General features: G+C 51.1%; 1 protein-coding gene across 4 annotated transcripts; it reads left to right on the plus strand.

Annotated features, from left to right (window-relative positions):
- The first annotated feature begins 439 nt into the window (after positions 1-439).
- Positions 440-27,956, plus strand: PAOX (polyamine oxidase). 4 transcript variants are annotated; one of them, XM_075130740.1, is made up of 9 exons: positions 440-513; positions 2,031-2,128; positions 7,734-8,299; positions 16,072-16,561; positions 17,753-17,952; positions 24,334-24,589; positions 25,527-25,639; positions 26,377-26,534; positions 27,489-27,956. In XM_075130740.1, exons 4-9 carry the CDS (start codon positions 16,089-16,091, stop codon positions 27,636-27,638), a joined length of 1,350 nt encoding a protein of 449 aa, XP_074986841.1. In that variant the 5' UTR covers positions 440-513; positions 2,031-2,128; positions 7,734-8,299; positions 16,072-16,088; the 3' UTR covers positions 27,639-27,956. The 4 variants fall into 4 exon arrangements, with proteins under 4 accessions (XP_074986841.1, XP_074986842.1, XP_074986840.1 ...); XM_075130741.1 differs by having other exon boundaries at positions 8,220-8,299; XM_075130739.1 differs by lacking the exons at positions 440-513; positions 7,734-8,299 and adding an exon at positions 1,453-1,481.
- Positions 27,957-27,972: the final 16 nt, after the last annotated feature.

The raw sequence follows: 27,972 nt of genomic DNA on the forward strand, positions 1-27,972 counted from the left end.
CAGGTGTGGATCTGCAGCGTGAGGAGCTGAAAGGACCTGGGAGAGGTGGGACGATGAGGCCATGGACTGAGCCTGACATCAGTAAGCAATGCCCGAGGCTGGGGGTGAGGCTGGGGGCCCTGCCTGGCAGCTCCAGACAGTGCCCAGGGCCCGCTGGATGAGGGGGCTAGGCTAGCGCTGACCCAGAGACCCTGGCTGCATGGGCTGGCCCATATGCCTGCTTCTGTGTAACTCCTCTGAATGATCTGGAGAGAGGACAAGGCTCTCCACAGCCCCGCTCAGCCTGGGCAGTCCTGCAGTGCTGGGCAGGACGTGCTTGGCTGATCACACTCCTGCTGTCCCTGAGCACAGGACGGGTGTGGCTGCCCGTGGGAGGCAGCTAAGGCTGGGGCCCATTGTCACTTGGCTGCGTGCTAAGGAGCAGTCAGGGCCATGGGAGTTGCAGCTGGTGTGGACAGGGTGACGCACTGCCCAGCACCACGGGCTGCCTGTGAGCTGGTGCTGGCTGCCAAGGTAACAGTGGGTAGGGCCCAGAGCTGTGAGGAAGGAACTGCCCATCCCAGGTGGCAGCCCATAATCACAGGCCCCAACGGAACGTGGTCATGTCCCCCCTCTTCTGTGAGCAGCTCTGTAGTGCCCGGTGGGACAGTCGCCCATGTGAGGCCCCCTGCACGGAGACGTATGAACTGGGATGTGGGGCCAGCCGGGGCTGTTGATGGGAGCGTGTGTGGGGCTGGTGAGATGTCCCCGGCATGTGGAGGCTCCAAGGCTGTCTCTTGGCTCTGCCCCCTGCAGCGCGGTCTCGCTGAAACACAGCCCAGCCTGGCTAGCGCTAGCTCACGCTGATGCTGGCAGAAAGTGTGGACACGGCCCTCTGCCAGCCGACGAGCCCAGCCAATGAGCCCAATGGTGCACATTCAGGCCGCGTGGTGGTTAGATTATTCTTTGTCCAATTAACTGTGATGTGTAGCGTTGTTATTATGGGTGCCACGTGTGCCTTAATGGGTGGTTGTTTTTTAAGTAAATGTGAGTAGGGTCTTTCCATGATTGGAGGACCATTTAACTGTAACACTGTTATGTTGCCCACTAAAATCGTTCTGTTCACCCATACTTTAATCGTGAGCACCTCTAATGGTCCTGGTGTGAATGGTGTGTGAACCAGGTTCACAAAAAGGATTAAAATCCACATTTGGCTCCATAGGGGTTGTTACCTTAATCATGCAGTTACAATCCTCATTGGTTATATTAACCCAGGCTTGTATTGTAGTTTGTGCGAAAGGCCCATACGAGGTATTGTTACACATTGCTTTTTCAGTTAAACTATTGTAGCTCCCCCGTGCATGTGTTGTCCCTGAACCCCCAAAAGTGTATAAATATCCCCCAAAGCAACATCTTGCCCTTAGCAGGTTCCTGGCAGGACTCCCTTAGGATCAGGTCGTGTACGAGGAATCTTTACCGGGGTGCAACATGATTATTGGCAGGTATATACTTCTAGTTCATGTTTAATACCTGTAATAATTAAACAGATTAAGAAAACAATTTTATCTGTGACACATGAACCCATTTGAGTTTGCTGTTGGTTTGTTTTTTTTTTTTTTAATACGGTACACTAGTGGGCTAAGACAGTCAATGATGGAATAAAGACCTCTCCACTTAAAATCCAGGGCATGAGCCTTTTCCCCTCGCTTTAAATACATTACCTGGTCACCAACTTTCCATAGCTCAGAGTCAGTGGCTTTTTGCTTATACAGTTTGTATTCTTTTCCTCAATGGCTTGGTTTACCCGTATGGAGTGGAAATCTATCAACTTCATGAAAAAACTCGTAAGTCTCTAAGGTGCCACAAGTACTCCTTTTCTTCCTGTATTGTAAGGTAGTTTTGTTTTCTTGCAATTGTTTGAGCCACTGGAAGTAGTTATGCTGTGTCACAGTAGGTTATTCCTCAGAATCTCTAGTTAGGCATTCAGGATCAATTATTAACCACACTGGCTGCCAAAACAAAATTTGTTATGACTGTATTTTTCTTTCCAGCCTGTCACCACTGCAGAAAGCAGCCAGGATCAAGGGCAGCTTATCAGGCCAGTTTTTAACCGGTGTGGTCTACCACTTTTCTCAATGTCTCTTTAATGGTACGATTTTTTTTTTTCACCTGTCCTGAGGGTTGGGGTCAGTATGGGATATGAAACTTTTGTTTAATTCCCAGAGCATGCATTATTCTGGTAAAGATTTCCCCCACAAATGCACCCCCATTGTCTACATCTATAACCTTGGGGGTCCCCAAACCTGCAGACCAGTTCTATATCCTTTTCAGCAGCTGCTTTCCACTCATTTCTTTGCCAGTCATACATCCAATTCTGTATTCCTTTCACAGAAAATCACTATCAGCATAGATATACACAGGTCTGGGGGGAGCCTTCATACTGTTTTAAAACTTGGTATATAGTGTTAAGTTCAGCATGCTGAGTTGATCCGCAGGCCAAATGTCCCTGAATAACCTCCTTTTCTAGGTTAATAGCAGCATTTTAATCCATCTCTTCCCTTCAGTTACCATTGAACTCCCATTAGTAAACCAAATGTTTTTCCTGGCCTACAGTATCCAATTCCTCAAGAGGTGGTGCTTACACTAAAGCAATCCCCTGTTTCAGAGTGATTTCTGGGCACTCATGTTTATTTCCTTTTTCAATTAAAGCATGCGTCCGCATAACTGGTTTGGACACGGTTTCAGTAGTGACCTCTCTGTTAACTAGAATGAGGGTCCACTGAGTATTAGAAACCTTACCTTCCATCAGTTTGCCTGATAAAATGTATTTAAGGGGAGTGTGTGTCCTTTGAATAGTAATGTATGCTGTGCCTGTGAGTGGTTCAAAGGATTGTACTGCCCAGACAGCTGCTAGGCATTCGTGTTCACAGGGATTAAAATTTAATTCTGTGCCTTGCAGTTTCCTTGATTCATAGGCTACTGATACCTGTTTTCTTCCTTCATTATTTTGCAGTAGAGTAGCTGCTAGTACTGAGGTCATAAGCAGCCAGACAGATTACACTTTCCCGCTGAGTCAAGGCCATTTGTTAAGCTGGAGCTGTGACTGCTTTTTGCTTTAAAGTACTTAAGGTAGAATCCTGTGTTGGCCCCCATTCCCACTGAGTCTTTTTCTTTAACATTTTTCATAAAGGAAGCATAATCTCAGCATACTTGTAAATTTGTGGCCACAGGAAATTGAATCCACCCAACAAGACTTGTAAGGAGCGTACAGCTGTGGGGGCTGGCATTTCTAGCAGTGCCTTTTCGCTGATCTACTTGTCTGGCCTCTCTCCTGATTACTAGACCTGCGTACACTTAGCTGGGCTTGGAGGCTGGAAGTAGATTAAGATTTGCCAATTACAGATTTATTTATTTTAATAACCAAAGTTTTTACATACTGTTTTTTCCCTTGTTAATTTTATTTTGTGCTTAAAATTCGTGTTCATTTTTTCCCTAATGCAATATGCTTTTTAATATATATATATATATATATATATATATATATATATATATATATATATATAAACACACAAACAATACACAACAATGCTAGCAACAAGACAAACAAAATTTTTGTTGCGACAGTAGATCCATAGTATTCTGACAGGTTTCAGAGGAACAGCCGTGTTAGTCTGTATTCGCAAAAAGAAAAGGAGTACTTGTGGCACCTTAGAGACTAACCAATTTATTTGAGCATGAGCTTTCGTGAGCTACAGCTCACTTCATCGGATGCATACCGTGGAAACTGCAGCAGACTTTATATATACACAGAGAATATGAAACAATACCTCCTCCCACCCCACTGTCCTGCTGGTAATAGCTTATCTAAAGTGATCATCAGGTGGGCCATTTCCAGCACAAATCCAGGTTTTCTCACCCTCCACCCCCCCACACAAATTCACTCTCCTGCTGGTGCTAGCCCATCCAAAGTGACAACTCTTTACATAATCAAGTCGGGCTATTTCCTGCACAAATCCAGGTTCTCTCACATCCCCCCCACCCCCATACACACACAAATTCACTCTCCTGCTGGTAATAGTATTCTGAGTTGCTCCTCAGATGGTACCATTTTTTTCTGAAGTTCTGAAAGACAAGAAAAACATTTTTCTACCTCCTTGTGGTGGGGGGGATTATAGCTTAAAATGCTTTTTTTTTTTTTTAAACAAATTTCCTTGCTGATTGCAGGCAAAACAGAGGAATTACCCCCATACTTTTCCTGTGGTTTTGTTCTATCTGTAGACCATGTTTCAATGGCTTCTACCTTTTAAGGGAAAGGAGTACTTGTGGCACCTTAGAGACTAACCAATTTATTTGAGCATGAGCTTTCGTGAGCTACACGAAAGCTCATGCTCAAATAAATTGGTTAGTCTCTAAGGTGCCACAAGTACTCCTTTTCTTTTTGCGAATACAGACTAACACGGCTGTTCCTCTGAAACCTACCTTTTAAGGGGTTAGGGTGAATTATTCCACTGTGCAGTTATGAAGTGATATACCTCAGTTTTCCTTTTTATACAGCAGACCAGGTTTGTAATAGTTTTTCTGCTGTGCTAAGCTTTAAGTTTATTTACACGTAATAGCTGAGAAGCATTATTACTATATGCCTTTTTTTGGTGCTCAGAGTTTATGTATTTTTATTAAAGTGACAATGACAGTCTGATTACTTAGAGCCACCTTAAGGCTCAGTGTTTCTAATCTTGATTCTTTGTGCACCTTACCCCTGCTGTTGCTCCAGAGGGCACTCACTATCTTTTTCCCTTTTTTTTTTTAATTTTTACTGCAGCTCTTGGCTGTCCCTTATTACAATCATGACTTTGGTCCTTATTTAAAAACATATTAAAAACTTCATAAAGCATTCAGTGGAAAATACAGTGGGGAGATTTATATACACACAGAACATGAAACAATGGGCGTTACCATACACACTGTAAGGAGAGTGATCAGGTAAGGTGAGCTATTACCAGCAGGAGAGGGGGGGGGGGGGGGAGAGGGACCTTTTGTAGTGATAATCAAGGTGGGCCATTTCCAACACAAATCCAGAATACAGACTAACACGGCTGTTACTCTGAAACCAGCACAAATCCAGGTTTTCTGTCCCCCCACCCCACTCTCCTGCTGGTAATAGCTTATGTAATAAGATAAGGGTGTGCCTTGCACCTGGAGTGTGCCTTGCACCTGGAAAAGAATAGGAGGACTTGTGGCACCTTAGAGACTAACCAATTTATTTGAGCATAAGCTTTCGCTGTAGCTCACAAAAGCTTATGCTCAAATAAATTGGTTAGTCTCTAAGGTGCCACAAGTCCTCCTTTTCTTTTTGCGAATATAGACTAACACAGATGTTACTCTGAAACCTGGAAAAGAATGTGAACCAGTCACTCCTCGATCTGCACAAACTGGCAACTGACAAGAATGACCCTCATTTGTGTGACTTCATTGAAGATAAGGCACACCCTTATCTTATTAGATAAGCTATTACCAGCAGGAGAGTGGGGTGGGGGAGAGAAAACCTTTTGAAGTGATAAACATCCATTTTTTCATGGTCTGTGTGTATAAAGACAGGTTTCAGAGGAACAGCCGTGTTAGTCTGTATTCGCAAAAAGAAAAGGAGTACTTGTGGCACCTTAGAGACTAACCAATTTACAAGCTGTCAGCATAGTCTGTGTGGTATGTAGATTGTAATTGGTTATTAATTGGTTAATTGGTTAGTCTCTAAGGTGCCACAAGTACTCCTTTTCTTTGTGTGTATAAAAACATCCTTACTGCATTTTCCACTTTTATGCATCCAATGAAGTGAGCTGTAGCTCACAAAAGCTTATGCTCAAATAAACTGGTTAGTCTCTAAGGTGCCACAAGTACTCCTTTTCTTTTTGCGAATACAGACTAACACGGCTGCTACTCTGAAACGTGTGAGGAACAGTAAGGGGGGAGAGGGGAATAAACATGGGGAAATAGTTTTACTTTGTGTAATGACACATCAACTCCCAGTCTTTATTCAAGTCTAATGTAATGGTGTCCAATTTGCAAATTAATTCCAATTCAGCAGTCTTTGTTGGAGTCTGTTTTTGAAGTTTTTTTGTTGAAGAATTGCCACTTTTAGGTCTGTAATCGAGAGACCAGAGAGATTGAAGTGTTCTCCTACTGGTTTTTGAATGTTATAATTCTTGACATCCGATTTGTGTCCATTTATTCTTTTACGTAGAGACTGTCCAGTCTGGCCAATGTATAAAGCATTGTGGTACCTTAAGGGTTAAATGCTAAATACCAAAGCCAAACGCTAATTATTTGTGTCTGGCAAAAAGTGCCTGTCAGTTTTGCCACTTTGAATGAAAGATTCAAATGGATTTTTAGTGGCATTATTTAAAAACAAAACAAAACCAATTCATGTTAAACTACAAAATAGGGTTTTACAAACCAGGAGTGTTTGTTTAGGTTCTTAATTTTTTTTTAACATTCACTGCACGGCTTTAATTATTTTACACAGCTGTACATAGATTACATTCCCTTTTATACATTTGGGCTCAGTTAAATTCCAGTAGAAAACCCTAATGTTCTTTAAGAAATTTGATTAAATTGTTCATAGTCAACTGATTTAAATCAGATTGTTTCTTTGCCTCTAACATTTTTAGAACATTCAACTGTTTAATTCCCTCCAGCCTCTGCAGAGTTAACTTTTTTCCCCCTTAAATCACTTACTTATCTTGCAAAATGACACCTTCCTCAGCTCAGATGTCACCATTTCAAGTATTGTCCCAGAGATTTGAATTTGAACTGTGTTGTGTCTCCAGCATTCTTAACAGCCTCATTAACACTCACCGGTGTTGTCTTTGGTCAATGGAGACTCAGAGTTCAGAGGTGCTTTCCCATGAGTTCACCTCCCAGGTGGGGGGCAAGAAGGCACCTTGCTCGTTCCTCCAGCTGCTCACTGTTCACTCTGGCCACTGCTGTTCGTTGTGCCACTGTTCACTCCATCACTCTGTTACCCATGGCCCTGCGCCATCACCTTCTGCTGCCACCTGCCAATGTAACCTCTGCAAGTTGGTCTCTTGAGGTTCCACCCAGCTCTCAGTGATTTCAGCTGAGCTCTCAGTGCGGGAACCTCACTGCTCATGCAGATTGGGCTGTCTCTTCCACAGAAACACTGTCCCTCAGCACATCTAAGCACGAAGACCTGATTATCAGTGATTTCAGCTGTAGTGGTCACTTAACAAAACAAAAGACGATCTATGGAGCCTAATCAGCTCTGTCTTTAAACAGTGGAGAGGGGCAGGACAAATAATACTTGTCACTCAGGCAGACCATTAAGCAAAACACCTGTCCCCACCCTCTCTCTTGGTGCCCTCAATCAGCACAGGCTAAGTACAGTTCTACTACCCTTTACTCATAGCACTGGTCTACACTATGTGGTTAGGTCGAATGTAGCCGCGTTAGGTAGATTTTAAAATGAATGCGTCTACACGACCAACCCCGTTCCATCGACCTAAAGGGCTCTTAAAATTGACTTCTGTACTCCTCCATGGCAAGGAGAGTAGCACTAAAATTGACCTTGCTGGGTCAAATTTGGGATAGTGCAGACACAATTCAATGGTATTGGCCTCCGGGAGCTATCCCAGATTGCTCCAATGTGACCGCTCTGGACAGCACTTTCAATTCTGATGCACTAGCCAGGTACACAGGAAAAGCCCCGGAGAAATTTTGAATTTTGTTTCCTGTTTGGTCAGCGTGGCGAGCTCAGCAGCACAGATGACCATGCTGAATTGCAGAATCGCAAACGAGCTCCAGCATGGTCCCAAAGGGAGACACTGGATCTGATTGCTGTATGGGGAGAAGAATCTGTGCAGGCCGAACTCTGATCAAAAAGAAGAAATGCTAATATATATGCCAAAATCACACAGGGCATGGTGGAGAGAGGCTACAACAGGGACACACAGCAGTGCCGCATGAAAGTCAAGGAGCTCAGGCAAGCCTACCAAAAGATAAAGGAGGCAAATGGTCGCTCTGAGTCAGAGCCCCATACATGCTGCTTCTATAATCAGCTGCATGGCATTCTGGGGGGAGGACCCTGCCACTACCCCACCACTGTCCATGGACACCTGCAAGCGGGGAGTCTCACGCAACGGAGAGGAGGATTTTGTGGATGAGGAAGAGGAGGAGGAGGAGGAGAAGTATGAGTAGCAGGCAATCAGTGAATCCATTCTCCTCAGCAGCCAGGACGTTTTCATCACCCTGGAGCCAATACCCTCCCAAGGCGGGATCACCGACCCTGAAGCCAGAGAAGGCAGCTCTGGTGAGTGCACATTTGTAACTACAGTACAGGGTTTTAAAGCAATAGTGTTAATGTTTGATTTGCCCTGAAGAATTGGGATGCATTCGTGGCCAGTACAGCTACTGGAAATGTCTGTTAACATGTCTGGGAATGGAGCGGGAATCCTCCAGGGACATCTCCATGAAGATCTCCTGGAGGTACTATGAAAGTCTTTGCAGAAGGTTTCTGGTGAGGGTTGCCTTATTTCATCCTTTACCACGCCAAGCCAGTAGCAAGTAGTCTGGAATCATTGCAGCACAAAGCATGTCAGCGAATGGTCCTGGGTTTTGGTCACATTCAAGCAACATTCGGTCTGTATCTTTCTGTGTTACCCTCAAGAGAGTGATATCATTCATGGTCACCTGGTTGAAATAAGGGAATTTTTGTAAGGGAACAGTAAAAGGACCCCGTTCATGCTGGGTTGTTTGTGCTTGGCTAAAAGGGATCATCCCGGAGAATAGCCACGTGGCAGGGGGAGGGATGAAGGGATCATCCCAGAGAATAGCCACACGTTGGGGTAGGGGGAGGTGTGTGCTGCACATCCACTTGAAAACCACAGCCCCTCCTTTTAAATGTGAAACCCAACCGGCATTGCTTACTATGGGAAAGATGGCGCTGCAGTTTGAAACCATTCCCACATGTTATGAAAGCGTAAGAAGCCAACCCCATGTACCAAAAGGCTTACCATAATCCAACTAATGCCCTTATGGTTTTCTGGGTTCCTGGGGCGGGTGATGGGGTTGGAAGGGGAGGGTCTGCATGCTCCCGGGCAGGGGTCTGGGTGGACCACCTTAGCAATGCCAGGGCCCTTTGGGAAGAACAGACACTTGCCCTCTCCCTCTGAAGGATGGGCCCTTAGTGGAAGAGCAGCTCAGTCCTGGGCCCTGGCTGCTTTGCGCTGCTGGACTGCCCTGACAAGGCAGCTCTGGACTGCCCTGTCACAGGGGTGCCAGGGAGCACAGGGCTCAGCAAGGGGGCCTGTGATGGGTGGGGCAGCAGGTGGCAGGGCAGGACAAGGTCACAGAACGGCATAACTGAGAGCAGCCTTGAGGGTGAGGCTGCTCTCAGTTATGCTGGGCTAGTTTCGCCTTGCAGCGGGCCCAGGATCAGGGAGCAGAAGGGAGGCACGGAGTCAGCTGTAGAGTGATCCCGAGAGTCTAAGAGGAGGGGCTGGTGTCATGCAGGTGGAGGAGGCTGGCTCCCCTCAGACATGCATGGCCCCTGTGCTGACAGTTGGGCTCCCCCCGGGCCTTGCCCACCAGATGAGGCTGCTGGTGCAGGGAGCACATGCTGGCTGGAGACGTGCAAGGGTCCAACCTAGGGGGGCCTTGGCTGCCCCCCATCCCTGCTATCCCCCACAGGGCTGGGCCTCAGGCGGAGGCCACAGCTGCACAGGCGAGCAATCCCCAGGGACAGCAGCAGCGCTGGCCAGGTGCAGTCAGACGCGCTGGGCACCAGGCCATGGCTCTCCCCCGCCGTACTCCTGCTGCAGCCAGTGGAGGGTCCAGGCCGCTGGACCACTCCCCGCACAGAAACAGGCCTTGCCCATCACCGCTAGGTTCCCACGAGGAGCTGAGCTAGGCAGACGGATTACACATGACGTCTTCACCTGCTGCCAAGTCCCAGGAGGGGTTTAGTGGCTTCATGGGAGAGATCTTTGCTCTGGAGAGAACAAATGCAGAAGTCATGATTGTTCCATTGTGTCATGAACAGGCAGAGCCGGGATCCAACTGCCAAGGGAGGACAGGTCCCCTGACAAGAAAGCTGCAGCCTGTCCCCTTTAGTTACAGAGAAAAGCTGAGCTCTGTTTAAACGCACTAACAGGTCTGCCTGTGCTGCCCAGGGACACAAGTGCCAGCTCAGTCGCACACGTGGGGAACACGCACGCATGCTGATCCAGATAGACATACGCACATACACGGCAAGGGATAAGTGTGCAAACCACACCGAGGGAGCACACACTCACACGTACACAGAGAGTACATGCATATACACACACAGAGGGAGTACCCTTGTGTGTACACACAGACACAGGAGCACCGCACGCACGCACACACACAGAGTACCGCATGCACATGTACACACACACGAGCACTGCATGTGCGTGAGTGCTCACGCACACACACAGCGGAGTACCACACACACAGAATCATAGAATCATAGAATATCAGGGTTGGAAGGGACCCCAGAAGGTCATCTAGTCCAACCCCCTGCTCGAAGCAGGACCAATTCCCAGTTAAATCATCCCAGCCAGGGCTTTGTCAAGCCTGACCTTAAAAACCTCTAAGGAAGGAGATTCTACCACCTCCCTAGGTAACGCGTTCCAGTGTTTCACCACCCTCTTAGTGAAAAAGTTTTTCCTAATATCCAATCTAAACCTCCCCCACTGCAACTTGAGACCATTACTCCTCGTTCTGTCATCTGCTACCATTGAGAACAGTCTAGATCCATCCTCTTTGGAACCCCCTTTCAGGTAGTTGAAAGCAGCTATCAAATCCCCCCTCATTCTTCTCTTCTGCAGGCTAAACAATCCCAGCTCCCTCAGCCTCTCCTCATAAGTCATGTGTTCTAGACCCCTAATCATTTTTGTTGCCCTTCGCTGGACTCTCTCCAATTTATCCACATCCTTCTTGTAGTGTGGGGCCCAAAACTGGACACAGTACTCCAGATGAGGCCTCACCAATGTCGAATAGAGGGGGACGATCACGTCCCTCGATCTGCTCGCTATGCCCCTACTTATACATCCCAAAATGCCATTGGCCTCCTTGGCAACAAGGGCACACTGCTGACTCATAACAAGCTTCTCGTCCACAGAGGGAGTACACATGCATACAGACAGACACAGAGGGAGTACACCTGTACACACACACGCAGAGGATTACCGGGCACACACACACACATGCACACGCAGAAGAGTAAGCCCCACGCACACGCACACACACCCCCACAGAGTACTGCACAAATGCACACACACACACAGAGGAATACCACAAGAGTACACACACACACAGGAGTACCACACATGCGTGCGCACACACACACACACACAGAGGAGTACCGCACATGTACATGTGGGAACTAGGAGTGCGGGGGGTGCTACAGTACCCCCAGGTTTTACGGGGGACTCTGCTTCTGGCCCCCAATGCAGGGTCCTGGCTGTTGGCCCCGTACCTGGGGCTCCGCTCCCGGCCCCATGCCCGGGATCCCAGCTGCTGCCCCACGCCCCCGAGATCCCAGCTGCTGGCCCCGCCTCCACCCCCAGACTTGGCCCCCTTACCCCTGTCCAGGACCCGCCCTCCCCTAGACACGGCCCTTCTCCAGGGGGTTGGGGGTAGGGAGAGCGGACAGAGGTAAGAAGGCTGGCTTTCAGCACCCCCATTAGTAAAAGTGTTCCAGCACCACTGTTTGAAACGTAACCCTGCCCTCCCCCTGGCCCGGGGCTCCCAGCTGCTGCTGCAACAGCCCTAGCCCCGGGCCTTTAAAGTTAAAGGGGCCTGGGGATTTAAAGGCTCCGCCTCTTTCAGTAGAGGCCACGCCTCTTCCGGTTGAGGCCTTCCCCCTCCTCAGGACTCCCTAGTACTGTTAAATCCTTTAAGTTACTTTCACCCCTGCCTTAGCCATCTCTTTTCCAAGCTGAAAAGTCCCAGTCTCGTCATATGGAAGCCGTTCCATCCCCCTAATCATTTTTGTTGCCCTTTTCTGAACCTTTTCCCATTCCAATATATCTTTTTTGAGATGGGATGTCCACATCTGCACGCAGTATTCAAGGTGTGGGCGTACCATGGATTTATATAGAGGCAACATGATATTTTCTGTCCTATTACCTATCCCTTTCTTAATTAGTCCCAGCATTGTGTTTGCTTTTTTGACTGCTGCTGCACATTGAGCAGACGTTTTCAGAGAACTATCCACAATGACTCCAAGATCTCTTTCTTGAGTGGTAACAGCTAATTTAGACCCCATCATTTTATATGTATAGTTGGGATTATGTTTTTCAATGTGCATTACTTTGGATTTATCAACATTAAATTTCATCTGCCATTTTGTTGCCCAGTCGCCCAGTTTTGAGAGATCCTTTTGTAGCTCTTCACAGTCTGCCGGGTCTTAACTATCTTTAGTAATTTTGTATCATCTGCAAATTTTGCCACCTCACTGTTTACCCCTTTTTCCAGATCATTTATGAATATGTCGAATAGGACTGGTCCCAGAACAGACCCCTGAGAGACACCACTATTTACCGTTCTCCATTCTGCAAACTGACCATTTATACCTATCCATTGTTTCCTATCTTTTAACCAGTTACCAATCCATAAGATCACCTTCCCTCTTATCCCATGGTAGCTTACTTTGCGTAAGAGCCTCTGGTGAGGGACCTTGTGAAAGGTTTTACTGAAAATCTAAGTACATTATGTCCACTGGATCCCCTTGGTCCACATGCTTGTTGACCCCCTCAAAGAATTCTAGTAAATTGGTGAGGCATGATTTCCCTTTATTAACACCATGTTGACTCTTCCTCAACAAATTATGTTCATCTATACGTCTGACAATATTGTTTTTTATTATAGTTTCAACCAATTTGTCCGGTACTGAAGTCAGGCTTACAGGCCTGTAATTGCCGGGATCACCTCTGGACAGGGCCGGATAAACTTTTTGTGGGCCCAGCGCCAAACATATTTGTGGGCCTTCATGGGGCAAGGTGCAGGGGGGCGGGATGGTCAGTCTCCAGAGTGAGGGCAGGCTGTGGGCAATGAGGCATGGCACGGCAGGAGCTGCCCCGCTCTGCACAGCCCAGCAGGAGGGCACTGTTTATGAACCTGTAGCTGCCAGACGCACACTGGCCTGCCCAGCCCTGTGCTGCCAGCATCCCCCATCCCCTTCAGGGAGGGCCCGCACCACACTGGCCCCTTGCCCAGTGCCCCACCCTTATGCCCAGCGCCCCCTCGCCCAGAGACCTCCACCACAGATCTCTATGCCCAGCCCCCACCCCTTCCCGCTGGCCTCCCACCACAACTGCACAGCACCCTGCACACCACACCGCTCGCCCAGTGCCCCCCACCCATAGACCTGCCCACCACCTTCCTCACAGTCCCACCATCACAGCTGCACAGTACCCCATATTCCTGAGGGAATTCTGCACCAAAAATTAAAATTCTGCCCACGATATTTTAAAATTCTGCAAATTTTATTTGTCAATAAATAGATGTGGAGGCTCCAACATGGAAGTGGGGAGCACAGGCCACTGGCTGCATGGAGGTGGGAGATTACCCTGCAACCTCCCCCCACCCCACCCTGGGACAGGGATTCGGCAGTGAGGCTGCACCTGACCCTGACAGTGCAAGGGCCAGGCCTGCCCCAGAAACACCCTGGGGCCCTGCCCCCCGTGCCAGGCGCACCAGGTGTGGGTGAGCAGGCTCAGCCCGGCAGCAGGATCCAAGTGTGGAGGGACTTAGTGTGGGGGGATCCAGGTGGGGGTAAGAGAGTTCTCTGTGGGGCAGTCTGGGTGCGGGTGGCTCAGTGGGGGATCTGGATGCACAGAAGCTCATTGCGGGGTTCCAGGTGCAGGGGCAATGGGACTCTGTAGGGGATCCAGGTGAAGCTGTTTGGGACTCAGTGGCAGGGTCTAGGTGCAGGGGAGGTGGGGCTCATTTGGGTGGGGGTCCAGGTGCAGGTGGTTGGGGCTCAGTGGGGAGGGTATCTGGGGAGGCTCATTGGGGTGGTACAGATGCCGTGGAGGTGGGGCTGGTCAGGGTGAGGGTTCGATGGGCCTGCTTAACAGAGGAGCCCCAGCTTTTGCCAAGGGGATGCCGCATGCTGGGCTCCCGCTTCCCTCATTCTCTTCTCTTCCCCATCCCTTCCCTTCCCCACCATTCCATCTCACCCCCTTCCTTCCCCCCGCCTCTTCCCCCGCTTCCCTCATCCCTTTCTCTTCCCCATCCCACGCCCCTTCTCCACCGCTCCATCTCCTCCCCAGGCTGGGGCAGAACGGAGTGGGAAGAGATGGGGTGGGGCGGAGTAGGGGTGGGGGAAGCTTTTCTGGCACGCTCAGCCAGCTGGGGGATCAGGCTGGCCGGGGCCCCTTCTGACTCTGGGCCCAGTCCCGTAGTGCCAGTGGCACCATGGTAAACCCGGTACTGCCTCTGGAGCCCTTTTTAAAAATTGGCATCACATCAGCTATCCTCCAGTCATCTGACACACAAGCTGATTTAAACAATAGGTTACAGACTTCCGTTAGGTTTCAGAGTAGCAGCCGTGTTAGTCTGTATTCGCAAAAAGAAAAGGAGGACTTGTGGCACCTTAGAGACTAACCAATTTATTTAAGCATAAGCTTTCGTGAGCTACAGCTTATGCTCAAATAACTTGGTTCGTCTCTCAAATAAATTGGTTAGTCTCTAAGGTGCCACAGGTCCTCCTTTTCTTTTTGAGACTTCCGTTAGTGGCTCTGCAATTTCACATTTGAGTGTCTTCAGAACTCTTGGGTGACTGCGATCTGGCCCTAGTGACTTATTGCTCTTTAACTGCCTGCCCATTGCAGAGCCCGGGCTCACTCTGGGCAGGCACACACTCTGTGCTCTCCCTTAGACAGACATGACATGGCTTCGGTCTGAGCTAAAGTCTGGTCCCACTAAAGGGCTGTGGCTGCTGCTGTGTGTGGAATCACGCGCCCTGGGGAGCAGGCTGCGGGCGCTGGGTCTGACACCGCCAGGAAACCATGCGTGCCCCAGCTGAGTTCCCGCTGGTCGGTGCTGGGTGAGGGGAAAGGCTCTGCCCCCGCCCCGGGCTGCCCCTCTCTCAGTCCCACGCATCACATGGGACGGAGGATTGGGGCGGGGCAGGAGGCGGCGAAGGGCCGGGCCGGAGGCGGCGGGCGCTGCTGAGTTCCGCGGGATGGAGGCGGCTGGCGGGGCCCGACCCCGGGTGCTGGTGGTGGGCGCGGGGCTGGCGGGGCTCGGCGCTGCGCAGCGGCTCTCCAGCTCCCGAGCCTTCCCCCACCTGCGCCTGCTGGAGTCCACGGGCCGGGCCGGGGGCCGCGTCTGCTCCCAGCCATTCGGTACCCGCCGGGCCCCGCGGGGAGCTGGGCCCCGACCCACCCGGCGGCTGTGCCGGGGTGTGGCTTCCTGGGGCAGGGCACTGGCGAGCTGGGCCAGACGCGGGGACAGCAGGCTGGTGTGGCAGGCTCTGGGACAGCGCCCCTCTGCGTCCAGCTGCCTCTTGCTCTGCGGCCCAGCATGTGTCAGTGGGTGGGTGAGGGGATTCCCCCGGGGCTCTTTGACACAGAAACCTGGCTCTGCCTTTGAGTGGCCTGTGGGTGAACGATCCCCTCCTGGAAACGTGCACCCTGATCATGACTAGTGAGAACAACCACTCTGGGTGCTTCTTAACCCTCCCCCCTCCCTGTTAGAGACCAGGATGAGACCTCTTGTGGGGGCAGTGTCCCTGCGCCTGGCTGTGTGTGTGTGCGCCAGGCTCTGGGGCAGCATCTCTGGGGTACAGGGGTGGGGTTCTCTGCTGGGGGGGGGGAGTAGCAGGCTGGGTGTGTCTGTGCCAGGCTGGGGGGTGGCATCCCTGGGACAGGGAGTTGGGGAGCTGTGCCAGGCGGGGGGGCAGCAGGCTGGGTGAGTCTGTGCCAGGCTGGGGGGTGGCATCCCTGGGACAGGGAGTTGGGGAGCTGTGCCAGGCGGGGGGGCAGCAGGCGGGGGGGCAGCAGGCTGGGTGAGTCCGTGCCAGTGCTGTGTAATGTTTCCCCTGCCTCCTAGGGAGTGAAGTGGTGGAGATGGGCGCACACTGGATCCATGGACCCTCCAAGGAGAACCCTGTCTTCAAGCTGGCGTCCGACTACGGGCTGCTGGACGAGGAAGCCATGTCCGAAGAGAACCAGCAGATTGAGGTGGGGGGCCACCCCTTCCTGCCCACGGTTTTCTACTCCAACGCGGGACGAGTCCTGACCCCAGAGCTGGGGGAGGGGGTGAGGAACCTGTTCTCCACCCTGCTGGACCAGACGCGTGAGTTCCTGCACGTGCCGCAGGTCTCCGTGCCCAGTGTGGGCGAGTATCTGCGGAAGGAGATCGCCCAGCAGGTGAAGGAGTGGACGGACGATGACGAAACCAAGTGGCTGAAGCTGGCCGTCCTTAACACGTACTTCAAGCTGGAGTGCTGCGTGTGTGGGACCCACAGCATGGATCACGTGGCGCTGGGGCCCTTTGGGGAGTATGCCATGCTCCCCGGCCTGGACTGCACCTTCCCTGGGTGAGTAGGGCAAGCTGGGGCTGGTTGCGCTTTCTCAGTGCTTGCAGGGTTTGAGAGTGACCTGGCGCAGCGTCCGCCCATCATAAGTAGAGTCCCGTGGAGTGGGAAAATCCAGCTCCCCCTTCCAGGCTCTGCAAACAACCCAGCCTCTGCTTTTAAAAATGGCCCTTCAGAGCAAAGAACTGGCTCCTAGCCCGCAGTGCAGGGAGCCTGCACAGTCCCAGCTGGCCCCGCCTGAGCCTGGAGCTGGAAAGGTGAAGGTGGGCGGGGCTTTCTCCCATGGAAGGCAGTGGGAAAGGCTCTTGCAGGTGTTGCATTGGGCCCAGCATAACAGGAGCTGTGTCCCTTGTTTAGGAGGAGCTGAGAGCTCTTTTCCGAGCCCTTAAAATGGGGAATGCAGGCAGGGGAGTGTTTCCACAGTGCTGTGTTTGCAGACAGCTGGGAGCAAGGCCCTGACTGCTCAAGAAGCAGTGACCTTGTTGCAGTGTTGTTTGTGTCGTTGTCCCAGAGGGCAGCGCGGGGTGCGGTTTGCTGAGCCGAGGGCTTAGTGCCGCTCAGCAGGTACGGGTGACCTCTCGCTTGTCCAGGGTGGGCTCGTGTTATCCTGCATTGCCAGATGCTTAGCTTGTCCCCTATGTCTGTGCAAAGTGATAATAACGCTACCAGCTCACTGGGCGGCAGGGTGCAGAGCCCCAGGTGCCCGCAGCTCTTGTGGTGGTGCCGTTTTGGGGCACACTGCCCGTAAAAAGAGAGACCCCCACCCTCCACCTTCCTAGGAAGTTGAGTCTCCTGCTGGCGTGCGTGTGCCCATCTGTGTGTGTGTCTCCCTCACCCCTCTCCAGGTATTTCTCTGGTCTGCCCTGCACAGAGGGAGCCCAGCAGTCATACAGTTGCCCATGTGCTGGGGCACCCCAGTAGTCCAGGGCAACTCCAGCAGCAAGGGAGGCAGTGAGGGGGTGTCAGGCTCCCCAAGGGGAGCCAGGCCCGTGGCAGAGAGGGGGTGAATTAAAGCCCACTCTGCTGCCCCTCTCTCCTAAGCCTGGTCTGGGGCACTGGGGCTGCTCTGGGCCTTTCCCTGTGGGGAGGCAGCTGAATTTGCGTGTGGGTCTGTCTGAGCTTGGGGAGGAGGCCAGTGGCCCCCCAGCGAGGCCCAGGCTGATGCGCTGATGCTGGGCACTTCCTCTCCCGCAGCGGCTATGGAGGCCTGCCAGACTGCATGCTGACCTCGCTGCCCAAGGAGAGCGTGGTGTTCCACAAGCCAGTGACAGCAGTTCGCTGGGGTGGCTCCTACCGGGAGGAGAGCCAAGAGGGGCGGACGTTCCCAGTCCAGGTGGAGTGCGAGGACGGCGAGAGGTTCCTGGCAGATCACGTCATCGTCACAGTGCCTCTAGGTGAACCGCCTTGCGCCCCCCCCTTGCTCCCGAGCGCCTCACTCCCAGCTGTTCCCACCGTGGCCCCTCTCTGGTGAATCAGACACTGCCCCGTGGGCTGGCTTGGCCGGGCCCTGCCCTGCCAGGACTCGCTGGCCTGTCTGCTGCCCGCGGGAAGGGCAGCTCCCAGCTGTCTGACACCCCAGCTGTGGCATTGTCCGTCCTCCCAGACCGAGCCCCGGTGAAACCCTATTGTGGGGTGTTATGCCAGGGAGGAAGGAGCTCTGGTAATAACCCAGCCTCCCCTCCCCCACCAAGGGGTTCTGTGCAAGAGAAACCAAATTTCAGTGCATTGTAAAACAAGAGCACGAGACGGCTTTGATCAGTCCGACAGACCCCATTCCCCTCGCTCACCTGTCCCCTGGGATGCGCTTTGCTAGATCTCCTGGCCCCAGGGAGTCTTCAGGGCAGAGAAGACCCAAACCTCCAGTGTCAAAACCCAGGAGGAGAAAGACCCTTGGGTAGCATCTCTGTACCTCCTGAAGAAGCTGAGGGGCCCATGCCCAGCTGCGCAGAGAGTACAAGCTGGGCAGTGCGGCATTCCAGCACCCACGCCCGGAGGGGGTGGCAGGATAAATGGGGGCAGCCCTTGTGCACCCTGTGGGACTGAAGGAAAGGTCTTCCAGCTGGTCAGACTTGGGAGGCTTCCCATGGGGAGGGCTCGCCAGGAAGGGCACCCAGATCTCTGCCCTGATGCTGGGCGAACCCAATCAGTAATGCAGCAGCTGGTTCCTGCAGGGGGCGGACGTGGGAGCTCCACTGCATCCCCCAGTTCAGAGAACCAGTGTGCAGGGCCCCTGAGGACAGAGACGCGGCTGCACATCTCACCAAGGGCTCTGGAGACAGCCTCACCTTTGGAGGCCCCTTGATGGATTGTCCATCTTGGCCCAGTGGTTCCTACCATCCAGGCCTGCCCTTTCCCAGATGATCGCAGACACCAGCACTGAGTCGCAGTGGCCACAGCAAGGGCTTGTGCCCTGGACAATGAGGCGCCTGCAGATTCAGCGCCTGGGCACGTGTTGTGTCTGCTGCTTCAGCACCAGGGTGGATTTGATTTAAATCAAATTGATTTAAATCATGATTTAAATCACTAGTTAGGAAGACTCGGATTTAATCATGGATTTCTACATAAAAGTGCATTCTTGTTGGTTGTTACCAACCTGAAGATCCTGCATGTTCAGACATCTTCCTTTCATCATCTTCAGCGCAGATTCTCCTGAGAACGAACACTTCTCGTGATGTTTCATTGGGGCAACCAGGCCTTGCATTTCTTTGTTTGCATTTTGCACGCATGCCTGTTTTACCCACAGGTAGAGGAACTTCATTAAAATATTCCCAAACTGGGTCTCTTTTACGGCCTGCTGCCAGTATAGGTTTTCCCTTCTTGTGGGAGAATGGTATGGTAGATCTCAAATCAATGAAGGCTACACTCAGAAAGACCTCGAGACTTCTGGAATATACTGCTCAAACAGTTTCACTTTTGTTTCTGTTGCCTGTCCCTCCCTTCTCACATTTATCTCCAGACTTCATCTCCTTGTCCAGATCTATTCTGCCCCCAACAATCTTCTATTCATTGAACTTTTAGAAACTTTGCACTTTTAGAGAGAGGTAAGGGATTGACTCTGTGTACACAAATTTGCGGAGGAACAATAGGGTTGCGGTCTGTTATTTCTCACCTCTATTTATTTATTTAAAAATATTTTTGCTGTTAACAAGCATGTTATCTCTGGAGAGACAAATCCAGTTTGAGAACTGCAAAACTAAGCATCTCTGATGGTATCTTCTAGACTGAACCCTGAGTCCCATTGGGTAGATAGAAAGATTAACCTAAATAATCTATACAGAAGCCCCTGGAACCCCATAAGATTGGATCCCTAATCCATGAACTATTGAAACTCATTTACAAAATTTTTCTTAATCATTACATGAATATATTGTCTCATACTATAGAATTAGAATTTATAATCCTTATTCCATGACGAGATGTCTTTGAGCTATAATGTATCTTAATTAAAACTATTTTTAGATAGTTTTTTTCCTCAAAAAGCATTTTATCAAAAAAATCCAATTTAAATAAAATCCATTAAAAATTGATTTTTTCTAAAAAAAAATCACTGATTTTTATCCACCCTGTTCAGCACCCACCAAACATGTGGCTCTGGGCTTTGCCAGCCACGCCCACCCTCGCCAGCTCTGTCCTGCTGCAGCAGGAGCACTGAGAGCCCCGCAGGAGCAGCTGAGCAGCGCAGGGATGGAGTTCTCCCAGCCAACGGCCCAGGACCAGAACTGACCCCCAGGAGCAATTGGATGGGTGTGGAGCTTGGCCAGGTCCCTCTGCCCTGACCTGGTCTCCTTGCAGCAACCGTACGCTCAGGCTGTGGATGAGGCCGAGACCTTGGTGCCGAGACCTTGGTGCCGAGACCTTGGCATCCATGCCATGCTCAGTTATACAGAGGCCTGGGTGGTTAATGACGAAGGACCCCGGGCTATCGCAGCATGTATCCAGAGCAGAGAAGTGGCCATGGCCGCTTCAAACAATGCTTGTGGCTTTTATAAAGAGCCAAGACTTAGAGCGTGCTGGGATGGCTGGTAAGGCTGCCAGGAGCAGTGTATGGGTCAATCTGCTCTCTGTAGCAGAGACCAAGGAGAGGGGCCAGCTCCCCTTTTGCAGTCTGTCTCAGTGTGCCGGTGCCCAGGTGAGGTGGAGCCCATCCAACAAGGGGCTTGGAGGCAGCTCTGTGAAGGGCACCATGAGGGGCAGGATCGCTGGCTGTGGCTGCTGCAGCAGTGCCAGGGACAGCAGCAGATTAACTTTCTCAGACCAAGCCCAGGAATTGACCCCGCTGCCAAGCTGGGTGTGATCTGAGCGAGGACAGATGGCTGTCAACCAGGATGTGCCAGTTCACCACATACTAGGGGAACTGAAACCCCGGTGGGCTTGGGAAGGTCAGGGGGTGGAGCACATGCTGCTCAGCGAGGGAGAGAGACAATGAGATGTCAGCCGTGCTGAGTGGCCCTTGGCAAGGGTGTGGAGCAGCTGCGTGAGAGCTGAGGGGACCTGCCGAGGAAGAGCAAGGGTGGTGGCCATGTTTGCTGCTCTGGGAGGAGTGCAGGAGGCTGGGATGTTTGGGTCCTGCCCACCCTGGCAGGGCCTCCAGGCAGTGCCTGCTGGCTGGTTAAGGGGAAAGCCTTGGTACTCGGAGCTGTTTAAAAGTGCTGTTTGTCGCCCGTTTCAGCCCAGCACTATAGAAGGAAGCTCTCCACACCCCAGCTGAGTGTGTGAAGGGCTGAGAATGCCCCATCCACATCTCAGCTAGCCAAGGAGTGCTCCCCCAAACCGAACACCCCTGCTATCTCTGCAGCAAAGAACCCCTTCCCTTAAAACTCTTTCTGCTTCTACCTGTCCTACAGGAGCAAAACATGGCCCAAGCCCATTGTCTCCCCGCTGGCAGGGCCCCGGATTGATGGCTTCCTGCCCCGCCCCCAGCCAAGCAGGGGCAGGACTAACTGCAGTCAGTCTGGGGATTAAATCTAGCCTGTCTGGCGTGGTCCTGCTCTCTCCCCTGGGTCAGATCCCTTCTCCAGCATTCAGGAGGCAGCAAAAACTTTTTGTCATTGTTCGGTTCTTGAAAAGAAGTCATCCAGGAGACTTGCAATGTCCAGTTCAGAGGTAGAGTTCTTATGAATGTGCAGAAATGCCAAGTGATTTAGACATTCTTGGCCCATTGTTGTTCGCAAATAATTTTTCAGTCTGCACGGGAAACTGAATGATCGCTCAGCGGTGCAGGTTGTAGTCGGAATTGCGTAGCACAATTTCAGGAGAGTTGTAACTTTTGACATGTCACTCAAGCCTTCATTTTGTTTCAGAAATTGCTTCACTTTGCTCACCGAATTAAGCTGGCAATTTCTCGATCTGCAAATATCACTCAACATTTCTAAATGAAGGGAGAGCCTCTCCGTGTTAATGTCACCATGGAAAGCTTCACTTATTGGGACACTGTCCCATTTCAAGCCATTTACTGCATCAGTTATATGCTTCTCCAATTTTACTGGGAATGTAAAGCTTTCCATTGAAAACCCCTGTTCAATGACAGCTTTGCAAGCATAAATGATCCTGACATATATTTGATGAAAATACTGTTTGGGGTCACTGAAAGTGTGAGGAAGGCTTCCTTGGTCAAGCCATCTTGGTGGCTTGTGTTTTCTCAGGAATGTGGGATCATCTAAATAAAGATTTCTTGCCTTCTCTCCTGTTGTTTCCCAGAAGTGACTGTATGATGAGTTGGTGCTCATCCCACTTGCACCTCTTGCAACAGGCCAACTTTCTTCATAACGCTTGCCAATGACATGTTTAGGTTTTGAATTTTTGCATTAACGTTTTCTACAGAACCCATGCATTTCACAAGAACTGTTAGTGTGAGGTGCGTTGAAAAAGATAGAAGTTGCTTCAAGAATCCACTGCATTTTGAGCCAAATTCATCTGAAGAGTGACTAAATTCATCCAGGCAGTTGATCATGGCCTCGTAGTTGTTGAACAGTGATTTAACGCTGCTGATCATTAGTGTCCATCTTGTTGGGCACAATGGTCGTAAAGAAGGCTCCTCTTCTCTCTGAATGCTGCGATATGCTTTGGTGACTCCCTGAAGGCATTGATGAGATCTTTCACCATTGAAAACATATCACGACATTCTGGATGCAGGGCATCCGGCGTAGCAGGGTTAAGGGAATGTGCAGCACAATGCACAAATTCCGCTCTTGATCCTTCACTGTGGCTTGGACCCCAGTAAATTTGCCAGACACATTACTGGCTCCATGGTAACACTGCCCCCGGCAATTGGAAAAGGGCAAATCACACCTGAGAAGCATATCTTCCACAATTTTGAAAAGAGAAGCAGCATCCATTGCGTCGGTTTGGTAAAACCCAATAAACACCTCATAAATCTCCCAGTCTTCGCTAGAAAAGAACCTTAAAGAAGAACTTACTCGTTCTTTTCTTGACAACTCAGCAGTCTCATCCATTACAATGGCGTAAACTTAAAAGCCTTTATCTTTTGCACAGTTTCTCTTAGCACCATCATTGCCATCATTTTGCTTATTTCGTTAATAACCTCATGTGACAGTCACTTGTATTTTGTGTGACTAGGCCACTGTCCCAGTTCCTCTGAATCTGTGCTGCGAAGCAACAAGGGCTGCATCAAATTTGAACCACTCTCATTAGGTCCACGTAATGCTATGCCTTGTTGAGGTAGGTACTGAACACTGTAAACAAATTTGTAGTTTATTCCTAGCTGCTTGTGATTCTTTTCTGTAACTGCTGACATTAGTGCAGAAACATTTACCTGTGATTGCAGAGCAGCCTGCTTCATTACTGCTTCCTTGTGAGAGGAGGATTTTTTGTGTGCTGTAAAACCAATCTTGAAAATAAACGTTGGTTCAGCCTTCAGACACAATATTAAGATCTTCTTTTCAGAACCTTTTTTTCTCTGTCTCATTTTTTATTGTACTCCAAGCACGTAAATCTTGATAGCCAAGATTGCTGAAAACTCCTGTTCTTATCTTGTCGTTTTGCCATCACTTGATGAATGACCCTTTTTTTCTTTTTCTCTGGGTAACTTTTATTAAGAATTTATCCATTGTTGATCATTATTACTGGTCTTACAAATCGAGAATTTGTTGCAGGCATAAAATGAAGCTACACACGCCGGGGCCACAAGATTGCGAGGGCCAATTAAAAGTGGAAAGTCAGCAGCAGCACTCGCCTGCTTCAATATGTTATATTTTGTGGTACGCTTACACAACCACTTATATACTTTATTTTAAGGAGTATAAAATAATCAAGGATTGGGCTAAACACTATCATCCCCCAAGACCGCCGAAGTTGCCTGTTTTTTCCCTCAGGCAGCCAAACAGTATCCGGACGCCTTTCAAATGAAGCCGGATCAGGGCCTTATTGGTAAGAGATGCAACAGTGCGGAGTGGGTGAATTCACGACACAGACTTTCAACCTTCTGCTTAGACAATGACGAAAATGACACCAGTCTGCAACACAGTCCCGCGTCATTGTCATCTTTGTGTTTGCAGACTGTTTGAAGCCTGCACGTTGCAAAAGCACCTTGATAATTTAGCCTGCTTTCACGACGCAGGGTTGCGCTACCTTAAGAAATAAGGTTAAGCGTGCCCTTCAAGTTGATGCTCAGTGGACAACTGTGAACAGAGATATTGTTCACGTCAAAATGTATGTAAAATATAAGCCCAAACATTGTTGGAGCTGGGCCCACATTCTTGAATAGTGGTGGAGCGCAGGCACCATGGGCCCATATAACTCACCGCCTATGTTCGTAGGGTTCCTTAAAGAGCATCATGAGACCTTTATTGACCCTCCGCTGCCACCCCGGAAAGCAGACGCCATTAGAAAGCTGGGCTTCGGGACGAACAACAAGATCTTCCTGGAGTTTGAGCAGCCGTTCTGGCCACCGGACTGCCAGCTGATCAAGGTTGTCTGGGAGGACGAGTCTCCTCTGATAGAGGCTGGGACTGACCTGCAGGCCGGCTGGTTCAGAAAACTTCCCTGCTTCGTAGTCCTCCAGCCACCGGAACAGTATGTGGGGGCCTGGGTTGGGGCATGGTAACTGGCGTCTGGGGGTGCTCTGGGTTAGAACAGATGGTACATTTCAGCTTATAAGAATGCCACACACCAGCCCCACTCTTCCCTGTCAGCATTGTGGCCTTTTCTCACTGGAGCCATCCAGCAAAGTCTACCCACTCAGCCCCTTGAGAACTGTCAGTACCCAGCTAAGTGGGCAGGATGCCAGGGGCCAAATACTGGGCAATGAATGTTACTGACCGGGCCTTGTAGAATTGATTCATCCATTCCAGTTTATGTAAAACCCTTGGTTCTTGCCCTTGTAGCAGCACAGAGAATTTTCTGAGTGTGGCCCAAGTGTAGCTGTTGCAGTGTTGCTTTCCTGAGTCTGCTGACAGGCAGCTCCAGTGCTGCTCAGAGCTCTGCCAAGCAGCAGAGTGCATCTGTAACCCTAAGAGCCCCTAACGCCCACTGGCATAGGTTACACTGTCTCCCATCAGACCTTCCAACTCACTCCACCCACCCCTCCGTTATCACAGTATTAATTCAAAGGGTTCTGTCACCCCTAAAAGCGTGAAAGCAGCTCTCTTGCCACCCTGAGTGTGCCCTGCTCCCAACAGAGTTCTGGCTCACAGCCATCCTTAAGTGTGCCAGTCTCTCTTCACTCAGCATATTTCCCCTGCTCCCAGCAGAGTCCAGGCCCACAGCTATTTCTTACCTGTACCAGTGACTCACCGCTCCTGGGAGTTTTGGGCCACAGCACCTGCCAGCAGTGCCTCAGTTTCCCTGCTGGTTGAAGCGCTGGCCTGCAGCTTTTCCACCATTCCCAGCAGTCGTCTTTGCTCTCAGCGGAGTTGTGTCCCCCAGCTATTTACGTAGCTGTACCAGTGTCCCCCCCCATGCCTAGAAGATCCTCGCTCTGGAATGAAGCTGCTCACCTGTCTTTTCTTAGGTATGGGCACGTCCTCTGTGGCTTTATTGCTGGGAAGGAATCTGAGTACATGGAGACCCTCAGTGACGCTGAAGTTCTTACGGCCTTAACAGATGTAATCCGTAGACTAGCAGGTAACCCCCCTACTGGCCCACATGTGAACTCTTCGGTCCATTGGCCTGAGCTTTCAAAGGGACTAGTGATGTTGGGGCCTTGCTGCCTGGGGCCTCAGTTTGACTTGCCTTAAAGGGACCTGCTTTTCAGCAAGTGCTGGGCACCCTCCCTCTGGAAATCAGGCCTCTCCCTGGTGCCTCCAGCTGAGGCCCCCCAAAGCACTAGCCTCTTTTGAAAATGGAGGCCATGAACCAGAAGCCGAGCGCTCCACGCCACCAGAGCCCCACCGTAGGAAGCGAGCCACCCACCATGTGGAGGAAGAGGTTGCCTGGGGCGATGGCGGCCGTTGAGATTCCAGCTTTGCTGCGTTAGTTGAAGTGTGAGGCCCCGCGTTGGTTCGCAGAGCTGACTGCGGAGGTAGGTGCCTGTAGGGTGTGGAACAGTGAGCTGGGCTCTTCAGCCGTGTCCCGGTTTGTAAATGATGCGTAAGCAGCTGGCATTATCCCCCTCCTCATCTGCTAGCACACTCTGGGTGGGATCCCAAATTACCCATGGCCCCTTGTTGTTCACTCTGAAGCCCTGTTATAATCCTGAACTGGAGCTAATGTGACTCACCTGGTCTGGTTGCTAGGGTGAGTTGCAGATCAGCTCGGCATGTCTGTGCAGGGTCCTAGCACCTGATGCTCTATGAATGCAGCTTGTGCTCTGAGATACAGGCCCCCTTGCCGGGTGTTCAGCTGCTGTGTTTGTGGTTCAGGGAACCCTCACCTCGCCCCACCGAAGAAGGTGCTGCGATCTCAGTGGCACAGCGCTCCGTATACCAGAGGCTCCTACAGTTACGTGGCCGTCGGCAGTTCAGGAAACGACATTGACGCACTGGCTCAACCCCTTCCCGAGGATGCAGCTGACCCCTGGGTAATGGGTTTGTTTTCATACCTGAGTACGGTAGCAAAGGAGTGCAGTGTTCCTTCTGCATGGCCTGTGGGGTGAACAACCGCAGTTGCCGTGCGGGGCTGGAGATGGGAATTAGCTGTCTTTGTTTGATTGTGACCGTCCTTTCTGATGTTTTCCCCCACCGTCTCTTGCTGCTCCCTCTGTTCTGACTGGTCAGGGCCCAGCTGCTGCATTGTCTCCCTCTGCTGCGGTTTGGAGCATTTCTCCCTGGTTGGCTGGCATAGCATGGGGCATTGCAACAGGCTTTGCCGCCCTGGAGAAATCTCCCCCCTTGCACTAGTGCAGCCGGAGCTCTGGTAGGGCTAATGTGGGGATGGATGACACACCAGATGCTGGCATTTGTCAACTGTGAGCAGGGCTAGATGTGCTGATTGGGCAAAAATGCCCAATCCCTGCTGCAGCACAGCATGAGAATAGTGGCTGCAGCATTGGCGCATGTGCCAAGGAAAATGGGAAGGGCAGCTTGGCATTGAAATACCCAGGGAATCCACTGCTTAACAAAGCCCCATTCATCAAGAGCTAAACTAGGATGTGGGCTCTGGGCCTCCCCCAGCCATAATGAACCTACAGGGCATGGGTATATTGCAGCAAAGCCCATGTGGACGGTTCAACAAAATGCCATAGGCACCATGACCCTGGGCAGGTCACTGGGACATTTGCTGTACCCAGCGTGGGAAGTGCCATGGGAGGTGTGGTATATGTAGTGCTGTGCACGTACAAAGCTGTGGCTGCAGTGGGGATCACCCTGGTAGTCCCCCTCCCTGGTTCTGTGTGCGTGACACGTCCTGTGGGAAGCTGGATGATGATCCCTGAAAGGGGCACGCAGCCACCTTTCCGCGTGAGTCTAAGAACAGCGTGATTAACCTTGCGAGTGCTGTTCTGTGCTCACGCCTGCTTCTGCCCTTCCCATTGCAGCCGCTGCAGGTTCTCTTTGCCGGAGAAGCCACGCACCGGACTTTCTACTCCACCACGCATGGGGCCCTTTTGTCAGGCTGGCGGGAGGCCGACCGTCTGCTCAGCCTGTATGACACGTCTGAATCCCACCAGCACAAGCCTCAGCTCTGATGCCGCTCGCTTCTCCCTGCTGCCGGGATGCGGAGGTCTCTGGTTTCCAGCTCATTCCTCAACCTCCAATTCCTTCTGTCCCCTGCTGTTGCCAAGGGAAAGGGGTTAGTTTGTGTCTAGCTGGCGTGCCCGCTCTTTGTGGCTTGTCTCTCTGATCTCCCTGCGATCAGACTAAAGGCTGGGTGGCTGTAGGCTTGACCCCAGCGCTGGGAGCTGCAGCACCCCCACGGATGAGGGTGACTAGGGAACTGAAATGCCACCTAACTATGCAATGGTGTGCTGTCAGTAGAAACAAGTAAATCTCTATCGTTAGGGCTTTGCGGTTGCAGCTTGT

This window comes from Caretta caretta, chromosome 7 (genome assembly GCF_965140235.1).
Source record: "Caretta caretta isolate rCarCar2 chromosome 7, rCarCar1.hap1, whole genome shotgun sequence".
NCBI classification, from domain to species: domain Eukaryota; kingdom Metazoa; phylum Chordata; order Testudines; family Cheloniidae; genus Caretta; species Caretta caretta.

What these genes read in the sequence shown, in the direction of transcription:
- PAOX (XM_048859102.2), top strand. Translation starts at nt 15,203, where the DNA reads ATGGAGGCGGCTGGCGGGGCCCGACCCCGGGTGCTGGTGGTGGGCGCG. An exon ending in CGTCTGCTCCCAGCCATTCG is followed by an intron (nt 15,366 to 16,071) that starts GTACCCGCCGGG and finishes CCTGCCTCCTAG; the next exon opens with GGAGTGAAGTGGTGGAGATG. An exon ending in GTCCTCCAGCCACCGGAACA is followed by an intron (nt 24,590 to 25,526) that starts GTATGTGGGGGC and finishes GTCTTTTCTTAG; the next exon opens with GTATGGGCACGTCCTCTGTG.